Source organism: Elgaria multicarinata, chromosome 3, assembly GCF_023053635.1.
Source record: "Elgaria multicarinata webbii isolate HBS135686 ecotype San Diego chromosome 3, rElgMul1.1.pri, whole genome shotgun sequence".
Lineage (NCBI taxonomy): Eukaryota > Metazoa > Chordata > Lepidosauria > Squamata > Anguidae > Elgaria > Elgaria multicarinata.
Window position 1 is genome coordinate 154,248,996 of NC_086173.1, and position 16,008 is coordinate 154,265,003.

At 43.2% G+C, this 16,008-nt stretch overlaps 1 protein-coding gene across 1 annotated transcript; it reads left to right on the forward strand.

Annotated features, from left to right (window-relative positions):
* Nucleotides 1-1,381: 1,381 nt before the first annotated feature.
* On the forward strand, nucleotides 1,382-8,562 carry LOC134395586 (zinc finger protein 883-like). Its single transcript, XM_063121746.1, has 3 exons — nucleotides 1,382-1,417; nucleotides 5,092-5,197; nucleotides 6,788-8,562. The coding sequence occupies exons 1-3, from the start codon at nucleotides 1,382-1,384 to the stop codon at nucleotides 8,560-8,562; spliced, it is 1,917 nt and encodes a 638-aa protein (XP_062977816.1).
* The last annotated feature ends 7,446 nt before the right edge of the window (nucleotides 8,563-16,008 follow it).

Genomic DNA, 16,008 nt, shown 5'->3' on the forward strand with positions numbered 1-16,008 from the left:
TTCTACTTAAATGTGTATTTTCTTTTTCTTTGCAAGTCAGAATGTAGGCAAAACATTTACCTTGATTAAAAAATGTTAGTCCCACTAAGTTCAATTTTTACTTCCAGTTTAGAATAAATAAGATTGCAGGCCTTGGTTCTTGATCAAACAAGTTGGTTTTCCCCCCCTATTGATTCATTTTATGTCTGCATCTGCATGGACTGTTAACTTGCCTGAATATTTTAAAAGCCCGCACTCACCTTTCCCCAAGTTTGTCCAGGGGAGCAGAGAGGGGCAAAATGGCTCCAGGGACCCACAAGACTGAAAGTCCGCAATGTATTTTTTCATATTATTAAGATTAGTGGGAAAATGAGGTTATTCCTATTGTGTTCTGTTCCTTTGGGTTTGTTCGGAAGCCATTGTGACTTCCCCCTCCCCCGCACGTACTGCCCATATGCCACCACCATTTGCTTAATTCCCTGTGCTGCAGCATGGGTTGGCGTGTCGTCTGAACCCAGTGCATGGTGCAGTGGCTTCATATACACCCTACAACCTTTACTACGCAACGTGGGTTATAGGTTTGGTATAAATTGACCTGCGCCAGATTCTTACAACATGTCAACTCACGCCGGAGTGTGGACAATGATGCAAACGCCGGTCATGCATGGGGGGCGGCAGCGAGGAAGAAGTCACAATTACTTTTTCCCCTGTTGCAATTGTCCAAGCACCAAGGGAACATCAGCAGGCCTTGCGAATGTGTGAATTGGAAGGAATAGATTCATTTTTTGCAGCAGACACCTAAATGGGCCTGTATGCTTTCTTTAAGTGCCAGGACAATCCTGGGCCTAGATAGAACCAGGGAATTCTTAGAAGTTTCTGTTGTTGTTTTCCCCTTTAATCTTTTTTTTCCCCCTGGCCTGGGTTTTCTCAATGAGTTGAAATACTAAATGGTTGAGTTTTGGAAGAAGGCAGGTATGTGCTGCTACAATAGTGCAGGGGTTCCTAACCTTTCTACCACCAGAGCCTGCTTGAGGGAGATGAAAATGATTGAGGCCCACTGTGAAGATCGGCCAAGATGGCTGAGGTCTTGCTACTGTCTTGCTACCGCCTTTTGGACCCGAGGGGGTTAATAAAAACTGCTCTCAAGGACCATCTTAGAAAAACAGCTTGTTGGGCACTTCTCCCAGAAGGCAGCACCTGGCTAGTTATCAGCTAGGCCCAAGGCCGAAGGCGCATTGACTGGTTTCATCTGTGAGAAAAGCGGCTTGGCAGGAAGGGCTCCCTTCCAAAAGGGAGGGAGGCTGCCCGGAGGCCTGAGTGGAGCTTGGGATCAGCTCGAATGGGTCATGGTACTGGCTGGTCCAAAAAGGGATAAAGGCATTGGCCATTTTTCTGAAACCGAATGTATGTGAACAAGAGGAATCCTCAGCTGGGTAAGGTAATACCTTGGGTTTAGAAAGATTTTTATTGTTTTAGGGCCTGGTTGCTCCAGGGAATGCTTTGACGCCACTGAAGCGTGATTAATAATGGGCTAGTTTTAGTGTTTGTTTGAACACCCAATGCTCTTTCCCTTCGCTCCCTTTCCCCCTCCCCCCCTGCTGTCCCGCATTTGTATGTTAAGTTTTTCCTTTGACTGAAGCCCTACTTGTTAATTTTAGCGTTTAAAATAAATTGCTTCAGTCCTTAGTCTGTTGTGTTTGTGGTTATTCTCTGTGTGGGTAATGGGGTTACGGTGGTGGGAGCCTGGGCAATCTGATGATTAGTCCAGAGCCTACCTTGTAGGGAGGTTGGCTGAACCCCAACTTTCCTTCACTCCCACCAGTAACAAAGTGGTGACTGACGGAGGCGGAGCTTGACATACTCTGTTGGCAATTGCTGATATCATTTTTTAAAATCTAATCATAGAATCATAGAACGGTAGAGTTGGAGGGGACCAATAAGGCCATCAAGTCCAACCCCCTGCTCAATGCAGGAATCCACCCTAAAGCATACTTGACAGATGCTTGTCCAGCTGCCTCTTGAATGCCTCTAGTGTGGGAGAGCCCACAACCTCCTTGGGTACTGGTTCCATTGCCATACTGCTCTATCAGTCAGGAAGCTTTTCCTAATGTCCAGCCAAAATCTGGCTTTCTGTAACTGGATCCTGCACTCTGGGATGATCCAGAAGAGATCCTGGCCCTCCTCTGTGGGACAACCTTTCAAGTATTTGAAGAGTGCTATCCTGTCTCCCCTCAATCTTCTCTTCTCCAGGCTAAACATGCCCAGTTCTTTCAGTCTCTCTTCATAGGGCTTTGTTTCCAGACCCCTGATCATCCTGGTTGCCCTCCTGTGAACACGCTCCAGATTGTCTGCGTCCTTTTTGAATTGTGGAGCTCAGAACTGGACGCAATACTCTAGATGAGTCCTAACCAGGGCTGAAGAGAGAGGAACCAGTACCTCATGCGATTTGGAAGCTATACTTCTATTAATGCAGCCCAAAATAGCATTTGCCTTTCTTGCAGCCATATCACACTGTTGGCTGATTTTAAGGCAGCTTTAAAGACTAGCCTTTTCTGGCAGGCCTATCCAGATCAATGTTAAATCATGAATTTTTAAGATGTATTGATTCCTGTTCTTATGTTGTTCCCCGCCTCGATCCAAAGGGAGAAGCGGGTAAGAAATATTATTATTATTATTATTTGTAGTATTGCTGAATCCCTCTTTGTAAATTGCTAAATCCTTTACCACAGCTATTTACCAAAGGAAGTGAGGCAGGTGGCTACCAGGAGGAGGGCCTTCTCTGCTGTGGCACCCCGGCTGTGGAATGAGCTCCCTAAGGAGGTTCGCTTGGCACCTATATTATATGCTTTTAGATGCCAGGTGAAGACCTTTTTATTCTCCCAACATTTTAACAATCTATAAATTTTAAATAACATGGTTTTAAATTTGTAATTTTGCATTGCTGCTGTTTTTATCTGGTTGAGCTTTTACATTGTATTTTATATTATGGTTTTATACTGTTGTTTTATATTTTGGATGTTTTTAATTTTTGTGAACCGCCCAGAGAGCTCCGGCTATTGGGCGGTATAGAAATGTAATAAATAAATAAATAAATAAATATTTCTTCGTAGCAGAGAGTGCTATAATTTGGCTTTCCTCAAGTTAAGTACAGACATTGGCTCTGGAGGTATCATTACTCAGTCTCCCCATTTCTGGAAGAATTTGCTGAGAGTCAGGCGCCCATGGTCAGCTCTCTTAGCGCCCACCAGGCACTTGGCCTCTCCTGATTTTAATTTAATTTGATATTATTCTTAACTGGGAGATTGCTATGCTGCAAAGTAAAGAGTTTTTTTTAAAAAAAAATATTTTGGAGCTCAGATCCCCTATTTCTGTCTTGCACTCAGGTTCTTGAACTAGTAACTTTTCTATTAGCCTTATCAGTTTGCCTTCTGGAAAATGAATGTTCTGTGACTGGCCGTACCCGCCATGGCAGCCATTTTATGAATGAGCAAGCCCCTCCATGGCAGCCATTTTGTGGGAGTTCCCATAAAACTATGTCAAAATTCCAAATACACACCCCCAAAAAATGTTAGGGAGCCCTGCTCTCGGTTGAGAAAACTGTTTATTTTATATTGCTTTTCTCCTCTCCCCACATGTCTCTCAAAGTCTCCTCACCCGTCTCCTGTCATTTTCCTCCTTATTTCACACTTAACTTACACCCTATCCCCTGTAGCAGGGGAGGGCAACCAATTTTGATCCAGGGGCTGGTTTAGCCACCCCTTCCCCAGACTGAGCCACCAGGCCAGATGATGTCATGGGGCGGGGCCTCAACCCCAAAGCCCCTCCCCTCCCACGATGTCATTCATAAGAAGCTGATTCTCCCCCCCCCCCCCCCGCGCAGAGAGAGGCTTGGTTCTCTGGTGGAGTCAGGCTGTTTTTTCCCACATTATGGATTTTGTATGTATTTTATGTTGTATGTATTTTATGGTGTTTTATTTGTGTTATACCCCGCCTCGATCCAGAGGGAGAGGCAGGTAACAAATAAATAAATAGATGATGATGATGATGATGCACATTCCCACTTGCGCCGTGAACAGTGTGAGAACTGGTGCAGGGGAATCCCCCGTTTATCTCCAAATAAATTGGGGATTTCCCTTTGCCTGTGGCTTTGGGAGTGGAGAGGACAGGGAGTGGGACCCATGGAAGACCTATTTAAGTGGTAGATAATTCATTAATTGTTGTATTAAACTAATTTTGTTTGAATCATGCAGTTTTTGATTATTTCTGCTCTTATTTTTTGTAGTCATAAATCATGTTTACAGATCCTATAATCATTTGTAGTTCCCTGTGATTTTAAGTAATTTCTTCTTTATTCTGTTAAAGTAAGTTTGCCTTTCTAATTAATTAGCATTCATGCTTTATAAATGATTTTATCCCCATGAAATAATACAACATGCTAAAGTGTCTAAGGGTGCAGTCCTATAGACTGGGGAATGCTGTAAGATATGTTTTTTTTTCTAACTCAGCATGCATAGGATTGTGCCATAATACATTTATTGTGCTGCTATTCCATGTATCTAAATACACTTACTGACAGCATTGAGGAGGTGCAAGAGGAGGGACCCCAGTTTGTTTTGCTGTACGGCCCTGTACAGTTTGGCTCAGCACACTCTCCAGATATTGAAAAGTCCACAATGTTGTTTCTATATGCCGAGAGCTAATGATAGAGGATAAGGGACTGATCTCTTCCAGAAGGCCTATCTAGTAGAATTTTAGGATGCTTTTAGGATGTTTTAACAGTGTATGCTGTTTTTAATCAGTATTTTATGTATTTTATGATCGCTGTTGTTCCTGCCTCGATCCAATTGGAGAGGCGGGTAAGAAATACATTATTATTATTATTATTATTATTATTATTATTATTATTATTATTATTATTATTATTATTGGAAGTACTCAACCATGTGTTCTCCTTCTGAATTTTGAAGTGGTAGAGTCCTGTTAGGGCTGTGCCACATGCTTTTCCTGCATTGTGAACCGCCCAGAGAGTTTCGGCTATTGGGCGGTATAAAAATGTAAATAATAATAATAATGTTTGATTCATATTTCTGAGTATGGGCTATTCTATTGTAGGAAGTGACTGGGAATTCCACAGAAGAGGAGCAAGTCCTGGATCCGAAGCAAAGAATATTACACAGGGAGGACTCGATGGAATATGATGAGAATGTGTCCTCGCTTGGTAAGGAACTTGCTTCAGTGAGTTTCATGGTTAGCTACTAGGTCTCTCCAAATCTATCAACGGCATCCCTCAGCAGTTCACTTTGTACATAACGCTAAGTTGTGGTGTGGTTTATTCAAATCTGGCTTGTCATTAACTTGGTTTGCACGTAGCAACAGCCCACAGTTTAAATAACCCATTGGTTGTTGTGCACAGCAGGTGTGAATGAGCAGGTGTGCTGCCTCCCATGTGCTCGCAACTTACACTTTTACTCAACAACCTATGATAAGCTTGGTTTTGAGGGTGATGTACAGACCTGGAGCTCTGAGTTGTTTAGGTGGTAAACAACCTGACAATTAACCCATGGTTTGTTACTGAATTAACTGCTGGGTTGTTGATTAAAAGCAAAAGTGGCTGGTGCACAGCAGACATGTGACTGTAATTTGCATAATTACCTGCACAGTAGCAAAGGGTGCTTGTTATCCGAACCCAGCATGAGGCATGGTAAGGGTGGCTTCGTACTCAGCCTACAACCCCTACTGCAAGTTGTGGGTTGTAAGGTGGGTGCAAAGCTTCCCCTGCCTTGGTTGCAGCCACTGGTTTGGAGGACATGGCAACGTGTGCTGCTCCACAAGCAATTATGCAAATTACAGTCACGGGTGGGGAATTTATTTATTTATTTATTTATTTTATTACATTTATATACCACCCCCCAGCTGAAGCTCTCTGGGCGGTTTACAACAATTAAAAATAGTAAACATTAAAAGTATACAAAAATTAAAAAAAACATAAAAACAGTATAAAAACAACAACAGTATCCAGTTAAAAACAACAATTCAGGGGTCCATTAAAAACAAACTTAACGTTGTTGTTATTATTATTATTATTTATTTATATAGCACCATCAATGTACATGGTGCTGTACAGATAACACAGTAAATAGCAAGACCCTGCCGCACAACGTTGGCACCAGGCGAGCCTTATTGGGAAGATCATTCCACAGTCGGGGGGCCACCACTGAAAAGGCCCTCTCCCTTGTTGCCATCCTCCGAGCTTCTCTCGGAGTAGGCACTCGGAGGAGGACCTTAGATGTTGAGCGCAGCGTACGGGTAGGTTCATGTCGGGAGAGGCGTTCCATCAGGTATTGTGGTCCCAAGCCATGTAAACCACAATGGATTCTTTTACCCTTGTGATTTTCTGAACCTGGTCAATGATAGGTTGTTGTTGAACTGTGGGTTATTGTTTTGTCTGAACGCGGTGCGTTTTCTTCAGAGTGGCTTGTAAACCATGTGGTGTGGCTTATTTCCTTCAAAAAAGCCATCTTAACCCATGATTTGTTGCATTTTCAGGCTGGTTAACAAGCCACTCTGCTGAAAACGCGCTGTGTTCGGAAAACACGATAACCCACCCTACGGAAAAAGCACTGTTCAGACAACATGATAACCCACAGTTCTGCAATAGCCCATAGCCAACCTCTGGGGGTGGGATAGCCTGCTGCTCCTTTTCCTTCAGGATCTTCAGTTTGCTTAGCCCCCATTTTGCTCCCTGGGGTCCCTTATCTCTCAGATTGCAGAGTCACTCTTGTCTGTACTTTTTTCTTCTTCTCAGCAGGTAACTGGCACAAATTGGATCTCGCTAGACACCAGCAAACCCACACAGGAGAGGAACACTGTGCTAGTGGAAAGCCCTACAAATGCACTGTGTGTGGGAAATGTTTTGCCCAAAAGAAGGCACTTGTGTCTCACAAGAGGGCCCACACTGGAAAGAAATCCTTCAGATGCTTAGAGTGTGGGAAATGTTTTGATTTCAATTCAGACCTTGTGAGTCATCAGAGAGTCCACACAGGAGAGAAGCCGTATGACTGCAGGGAGTGTGGCAAATGTTTTCGTTTTAGAAGTAATCTGGCGACCCACCAGAGTGTCCACACAGGAGAGAAACCATATGAATGCGAGGAGTGTGGGAAACGTTTTGCTCACCGTGCAGACCTTGTGAAGCATCAGAGAATCCACACAGGAGAGAAGCCACACAAATGCCAAGAATGTGGGAAATGTTATGGTACCAAGGGATCCCTCAGGTCCCACAGGAGAACCCACACAGGGGAAAAGCCCTATAAATGTCCAGAGTGTGGGAAATGTTTCGCTTACTCTTCATACCTTAAAATCCACCAGCATTTTCACACAGGAGCAAAACCCTATAAATGCATGGAATGTGGAAAAGAGTTTGCTTATTCCTCAAACTTTCATACTCACCAACAACTCCACACAGGTCAGAAACCCTTTAAATGCACAGAGTGTGGGAAAAGTTTTGCTCATAATTCAGGCCTTACACGCCATCAAAGAGTCCACACAGGAGTGAAACCGTACGAATGCCGTGAGTGTGGGGAATGTTTTGCTTGGAGCAGCAACTTTGTGACCCACCAAAGAGTCCACACGGGAGAAAAACCTTATCGATGCTTTGATTGTGGAAAATGTTTTGCTCAAAGTTCTGAACTTGTAATCCATAAGAGGACTCACTCAGGAGAGAGACCCTATAAATGCATGGAGTGTGGAAAAGATTTTTCTGGCAACTCAGCATTTGTGAAGCACCTCCGGTGCCACAGGGGAGAGAAGCCCTACAAATGTACCGAGTGTGGGAAATGTTTTGCCGTAAACGCAAAGCTTGTGACCCACATGAGGGTCCATACTGGGGAGAAACCATACGAATGCTTGGAGTGTGATAAACGTTTTTCTCAACGCCCGCATCTTAGGACCCATCAGAGAATTCATACGAATGAGAAACCCTACCAATGCTCAGAATGTGGGAAACATTTTTCTTCCCGCTCATCTTTGGCAATCCACCAGCCTATCCACTCTGGAGAAAAACCCTATCAGTGTTCTCAGTGTGGGAAACGTTTTCTTGACAAATCACGTCTAGCAAAACACCACAGAGTCCACATAGGAAAGAAACCCTTTGAATGCGGTGAGTGTGGAAAGTGTTTTGCCAGAAACACACACCTTAGGTCTCATCAGAAAGTCCACACGGGAGTGAAGCCTTATAAGTGTTTGGAGTGTGGGAAGTGTTTTGCGTTTAGCTCAAACTTCGTGAGCCACCAGCTGGTCCATACGGGAGAGAAACCCCATAAGTGCTTTGAATGTGGGAAAAGTTTTGCTAGACAGTCAGCATTTGCAAGCCACCACAGAATTCATACTGGAGAGAAACCCTACAAATGCCAGGATTGTGGGAGAAGCTTTGTGCAGCGCTCCTCCCTTGTGTCCCACCAGAAGACACATTCTGCAGTGAAACCTTACGAGTGCTTGGATTGTGGGAAAAAGTATAGAGACAAGCGATGTTTTGTTCGCCATCAAGGAACACACAAAGGCGGGGAACCCTCTCTTATCTCCCTGTGAGTGAAATGTTCCCCGGAAGAAGAAGTTTTTTCACCAACATCTGCTAATTGCCTTACTGAGAAACTCCATAGTAAGAAGAGCCCTGACGGATCCACTCAAGATCCAGATACTTCAGTCTTCTGTTTCCAACACTGGCCAGACAAATACCTCTGGGGAATCCACATCAAAACAGCTCTCCCCCCCCCCCCCACAATTGTTTGCGTGCAGCATCTTGTACTGTGACTGTGAGATATACTGCCTACGACTGGGGTCCCCAATCTGGTGTCCTCCAGGGATGTTGGACTTCAACTCCCATAATGCCCCAGCCAGCATGGGGGATTATGGAAACCATAAATGAATGTAGAAGCCCCAATAGATGGCTGGGGGATTATGGGAGTTTTAGTCCAACAGCCTGGAGGGCACCAAGTTGGGGATGACTGGCCTAGGATGATGGTTTCAGCTTGCTGTCATGGCTCTCATAAGCTGCATAAACAAAATGGTGTTTCGGGGTGGTCAGTTCTTGGCAAGCTATGATAATTGGCTAGTGGGCTACGTTTGGTTTGGCCAGTCCCAAATAGCCCTGGCCTTCGCCACTTAATTCTTACGTGTTCAAAGCCACAATGTAAGTGAGGAAGCAGCCGAGAGCCCAGAGCATATCTAGGATATTCTTTAGAATTGTGAAAAATTTTGAGAAAAAATAGAAACCACAAATGAGTGCAGATCCTCACCCACTCACCCACCTTCCACCCTTGCCATTTTTTGGTGAAAAGGCAGGATATAAATGTAATAAATGTTGGTTAAAGAGTATTGTATCATGTGTGTGTTTAAAAAAAATCCATATTAAAGTATTTGCAGTGCTGCCTTCCTTCTATGGATGATATATAAGGCAACTAACAAGAAGTTATTAGAAGAAAGTTTGAGAGAATCAACAGGGGGTGGAACAACACAGCACTAAGTTGCAGATAAAACTGATTACCCCAAACTAAATCACAAACTAAAACACTTCCAGAAGCCTATTTGCCAAGCCAACATAGACAGCAAATAAAAAAATCAAACAGAATAAACCTATGTTAAGCACCAAGTGTCCTGGTAGGAAGGAAAGCCTTTTAACTTTGCTATTTTAAATTAGTATTTCTGCACTGCTGTTGATTTTATGTGCTTTAATATTGTATTTTATATCATGTTTTTATACTGTTTTATACTTCGAATGATTTTAATTTTTGTAAACTGCCCAGAGAGCTTCGGCTATTGGGCAATATAGAAATGCAATATAAATCTATATAAATAAAAATGTAAATGTTCGTTCGAAACAGACGTTATATCTCCGAAAGTTCTTCACCGATTGCTTTGAAATTTTGACACAACGTTGCATTCGAATATGCGAGCTATGTTCTATATGGGGTCAAAAGCTTGTCTTAAAATCGAAGAAATAGGCCTCCTCAAAACCAGTCCTGCTGATCATTGTGACATCGCCAACCAGTAGGCCAATCCACTGCCTCTGCCTCCTCTCACATTTGCATGTTCTCTCACAATTGGCTGAGTGAATATAGATGTCACACCTGTGACAGTTACACGTTCTGAAGAAAGGTAACTGCCAGGAGTTTCCGCTAACCTCCTCACCGTAAAAACATCCTTTTTTAAAAAACAAACAATCTGCTTTACTTCATCCAAATAATGCCTCGCAGAAGATCACACTTAGGTCGTCGTACTCGTGGAGCGGAAGCACTGCGACGAGAAATTGCAAATCAGACTGAGGAAGAACGGGCATCAGCAAACGAGAAAAAAAGAAAAAGAATGCCTCAAATACGTGCCAAGGAACCAGCCAAGCAGCATTCAGCCAGACTTGAGGATGCATGGTTGCGAGTACGGCAATCGCGTTCTACAGCTTCAGATCTGCTTTGTTCTCAACAGAATGAACGCGACAGGCTGAGAGTGGCTGAAAGACGTCAACGAGAAACAGCACATCAGAGTCAAACACGACTCCGTGGTAAACAATCACATGATTACAATCGCCTTGCATTCCGGTACAACCCAGCTGATGATTATAGTTTGAGGTGGCATGTTCTCATCGGCACTGTGACTGAAGTGTGTCCTTATTGCAAGGCTCTTAAATTTAATGGAGAAACAAAAGGAATGTGTTGCGCTGCTGGAAAAATTAAACTGCCTCAACTTGGAGAACCACCAGAGCCATTACAAACTTTGCTTGCCGGATATACCGCAGAATCAAAGCATTTCCTATCTAACATCAGGAAATACAACTCATGCTTCCAAATGACGTCGTTCGGTGCAGAAATCATCACAGCTCCATTTATGCCAACTTTCAAAGTCAAACGACAAATTTATCCTTCCGTTTCAAGATAGTCAACATAAATTCCTACAAATGTATTTCATTGGTGATGGCAATGATGAATTGAATGCACGCTGCGGAATTTATACCGGCATAAAAAGGTCCATTGTTTCAAAACTGCAACAGCTACTTCACGAAAAAAAAAACAATTTAGTACATTTGTTCAAAACAGCAATTGACATGATGCCATCTGATACACACAAGATTGTTATTCATGCTGACAAAATGCCTGCTGGAGAACATGTGCGAAGATTCAATGCTCCAACTATAGACGAAGTGGCAATTGTTATAGTCGGAGATCAATCTTGACAGGACCTTTCAAAGGTGAAGATGTCCTCATTCCTCGCATTCCTATGATTCCAAAAAATATGCCATTTCAATTTAAGAGATTGCAATTCCCCATTCGATTGGCGTTTGCAATCACCATCAACAAAGCTCAGGGCCAATCTTTGGAATTGTGCGGTATAGATCTAGACACAGATTGCTTCTCACATGGACAATTATATGTTGCGTGTTCTAGAGTCGGCAAACCAGACAATCTCTATATCTACACAGACAATGGAACAACTAAAAATATTGTATATCCACAAGCATTGTGAAATTAAACATATTAGAAACATCTGCTTTGTCTTTTTTTTCTTTTCAATTTAACCAGACTGAGCCGCAGCAACGCGTGGCAGGGTACAGCTAGTAAATAAATAAAATTGACTGGCACCTGAAAGATAACAAAGAAGATGTCAGGTAGATGGAGTTTGACAATCGGTGCAACCACAGAAAAGGCCCTGTTAGCCATGGGTAAAAGTTTTGTAGGTGGGGGTGATACTAATCATAATTTTAAATTAATTGCTTGTGGTGGAGTTGGGAACTGCTCTGACAAACATGTTTGGAAAATGGTGTAAAAATTATAAAGGGACTTTCCCCCCATCTGTGTTCCCCTTCCAATAAATCTTGCAATTGATTTTGGTCATGGTGAAGCTTCAAGTTTGGATTTTGTATAAGAATGTAAGAGCCATGCTGGATCAGACCAAGGATCCATCTAGTCCGGCATTCTGTTCACACCGAGGCCAACCAGTTGCTGATGTGAAACTCACAAGCAGGACAGGAGGGCAACAGCACCCTCCCACCCATGTCCCCCAGTGTTATACATAGGCGTACTCTGCCTCTGATACTGGAGATAGACTATAGCCATCAGGATCAGTAGCCATTGATAGCCTTCTCCCGGAATTTGTTAAACCCCTTTTTAAAGCCATCCAAATTGGTTCTCGTTTTCTCTCTCTCTTTCTGATGAGTTATAAATTGTAAGGTCTGTACACCTTAACAAAACGTTTGTTAATAAAAGTTAGGGTTCAATCTCAGAAAGCTCCACCGCTGTGGCTATCCCACCAGCAGGTAAAAGCAAAAAAGACCACAATAAAACTTGTAGAATGAAACGGAATTTTAGTTCAAGGGTGAAAGAGTCAGGCATTTGGCAGAAAAGGATAAAATACTTGTTAAAGAGGTGTAATCCCCTGGACAAGAGAGAAAGAACTTGAAATATTTATTGATCATAGGAAGGCTAGCTTTGTTACAGCAATAACTAAGAATCCCGTCTCGCACCTTAAAGGCCCATGTTACAATCTTGTACACACTTACCTGAGAGTAAATCATATTGAAGATTGCACTGTGAGAATTGTACGTGGCATGAGCTTTGGCCTACTTCATCAAAAGTATGAACAGACTTCAATCTATATTAATGTATAAGATTTATATAGCACCCTGAATCATTGCTTTTATTTCAGGACACTATACGGGTATTTATTTATTTCACTTATATTATTATTATTATTATTATTATTATTATTATTATTATTATTATTATTATTTATTTATATAGCACCATCAATGTACATGGTGCTGTACAGATTACACAGTAAATAGCAAGACCCTGCCGCATAGGCTTACAATTGAATAAAGTTGTAGTAAACAATAAGGAGGGAAAGAGAATGTAAACAGGCACCGGGTAGGGTGAGGCTAACAGTATAGAGTCAGAACAAACTCAACATTTAAAAGCTATAGGGAAAAGAAAAGTTTTTAGCTGAGTTTTAAAAGCTGTGATTGAGTTGGTAGTTCTCAAGTGTTCTGGAAGAGCGTTCCAGGCGTAAGGGGCAGCAGAAGAAAAAGGACGAAGCCGAGTAAGGGAAGTGGAGGTCCTTGGGCAGGCGAGAAGCATGGCATCAGAGGAGCGGAGAGCACGAGCAGGGGAATAGTGTGAGATGAGAGTGGAGAGATAGGCAGGAACTAGACCGTGAAAAGCTTTGAAGGTCAACAGGAGAAGTTTATATTGGATTCTGGAGTGAGTTGGGAGCCAATGAAGAGATTTCAGAAGTGGAGTGACAGGGTCAGAGCGGCGGGCCAAGAAGATGATCTTAGCGGCAGAGTGGTGGACAGAGACCAGCGGACTGATGTGAGATGAGGGAAGGCCAGAGAGAAGAAGGTTGCAGTAGTCCAACCGAGAGATAACCAGTGCGTGAACGAGAGTCTTGGCAGAAGAGACAGACAAAAATGGTCGAATCCTGGCAATATTATACAGGAAGAAACGACAGGATTTAGCTACTGCCTCGATATGAGGAATAAAGGAGAGCGAGGAATCAAATATAAAGCCAAGACTACGAGCTTCCTTGACCGGAGTAAGCGTGACATCGTTGACAGTAAGAGAGAATGAGAGGTGAGGAGAAGGTTTAGGAGGAAAAACAAGCAGTTCAGTTTTTGCCATATTAAGTTTCAAACGACGATGAAGCAGCCAGGCTGAGATATCTGAAAGACATGCCGAGATACGATCGTGGACATCAGGAGAAAGTTCCGGAGATGAGAGATATAATTGTGTATCATCGGCATATAGGTGATATTGGAGGCCATGAGATTGAATAAGCTTACCCAAGGGCAGCATGTATAAAGAAAACAGCAATGGGCCAAGCACCGAGCCTTGCGGAACCCCTACTGAAAGGGGAAAAGAGGAGGACGAGCTGCCGTTAACCGACACGCTGAAAGAGCGACCCTCTAGATAGGAGGCGAACCAGTTATAGACAGAGCCACAGAGCTCTCTGGGCGGTTTACAGAAATTCTAAAATTAAGATAAAAATGAGCATTCAAAATTCTAAAACACAGAACATATACACATAAAGAATTAAAAACTGTTAAAAAAAACTAAACATGTGGGTGATTAAGATGTGCTGCCATATGCCTGGGCAAAGAGGAAAGTCTTAACCTGGTGCTGGAAAGATAGCAGCGTTGGTGCCAGGTGAGCCTCGTTAGGGAGATCTTCCACAGTCTGGGGGCCACCACCGAAAAGGCCCTGTCCCTCGTTGCCACACTCCAAGCCTCTCTCGGAGTAGGCACCCGGAGGAGGACCTTAGATGTTGAACGTAGTGACCTGGTATATTCACGTCAGGAGAGGCATTCTGTCAGGTATTGTGGTCCCAAGCTGTGTAAGGCTTTATAGGTCAAAACCAGCACCTTGAATTGGGCTCGGAAACATACAGGCTGCCAGTGCAAGCAAACCAGAGCAGGTGTTACATGGTCAAACCTTCAGGTTCCCGAAATCAATCTGGCCGCTGCATTTTGCACGAGCTGCAAAAATGCAGCAAAGCAGAAACCCAAAGATAAAACCTTAAGAGTTCTAATAACTCCTTCTGTAGTTAAAACATCTGGGTAAATGAGTTTGTGTTTTACCTGGTGCTTAAATGAGAACGTGTTGCTCAGGGGAGCTCTCCGTAACTAGTGTTAGACTGTTTAAAAGACATTCTCATTTGTGGATTATCTCACCTCAGATAAAAGGTGGTGTGTACAGTGTTAAGGGCGGGGGGACTGAGCTGGATGATGGGCCCCTTTCAAATTGGTAGTTCTTGGCTTTAAATGATGTGGGCCTAAATATTGTCAACCAGATCTGGCCCAGGCACCTTTGGGAGGGGCCATAGCTCAGGGTGAAAGAGCACATGCTTTGCAAGCAGAAGGTCCCAGGTTCAATCCCCGGCTTCTCCAGGTAGGGCAAGGAATGAATCCTACCTGGAACCCTGGAGAGCCGTTGCCAATCACAGTCGACAATACTGGGCCAGATGAACCAGTGGTCTGACTCCGTAGAAGGCAGCTTCTTATGTTCCTAATATTAGACAAAAGTGATGTGAGGAAAAGAAAAGAGATCTGAGCATGAGTTCCGGAAGCATCTTTAGGGGCAGGCTGCCCTCTAGAAATCTGGTGTGCCAAGAGTGTAATGCTGAATTTCTATTGAAATTTTTAAAATTGCCAATAAACTCCTAATGGCTATATCCAAAAGGAAATCAAACAGAACTGTACCCCCTGGGAATTCTCACTGCTTGGAAAATTGGGGGACGACGGACGTAACGGTATGTTAAAGGTAATGTGAGCTGAATGGCTAACATGTATAACTGGCTTTTGTGTACATTCACCACTCAAGCACATAATCTCATGAAGCAGATCTTCCAGTCAATATGCATAATCTCCAGCAGGCCGTGGGAAATGTTCATATCTCAACAAGGTTTTGTACATTCCCTGGGTAATATGCAACATCTTCAAGAGGCGTACTGTTATGCTTTATACCGTGTTACTTCTGAGTATTTCCAAAGATTCCTATGTATATTACTACACATACATACAAACATACATACATACATATATATAAAAGAACATAAGAAGAGCCCTGCTGGATCAGACCAAGGGTCCATCTAGTCCAGCACTCTGTTCCCACAGTGGCCAACCAGCCATAGGCCAGGGATGAACAAGCAGGACATGGTGCAACAGCAGCCTCCCACCCATGTTCCCCAGCAACTGGTGCACACAGGCTAACTGCCACAAATACTGGAGATAGCACACAACCATCAGGACCTGTAGCCATTGATAGCCATTGCCTCCAGGAATTTATCCAACCCCCTTTTAAAGCCACCCAAATTGGTGGCAATCATCTTGTGGTAGTGAGTTCCATATATGTATTCCACCCCCAACAGCAAGTGGATTCTTAGCCATTTGCATAGCCAGTACAAATGTGTAGTCTCTTATTTTTTTAATTCTGTTTTTAGCAAGGTTTCCCTGTGTGGTTGGTTGGACAAGTCCTGTTATATCCTTCCTTT

Excerpts from the sequence above, each read along its gene's own strand:
- LOC134395586 (XM_063121746.1), top strand. The coding sequence starts at position 1,382 with ATGTATGTGAACAAGAGGAATCCTCAGCTGGGTAAG. Across the intron at positions 1,418-5,091 it reads GGAATCCTCAGCTGGGTAAG|GAAGTGACTGGGAATTCCAC; the intron begins GTAATACCTTGG and ends ATTCTATTGTAG. Across the intron at positions 5,198-6,787 it reads TGAGAATGTGTCCTCGCTTG|GTAACTGGCACAAATTGGAT; the intron begins GTAAGGAACTTG and ends TCTTCTCAGCAG.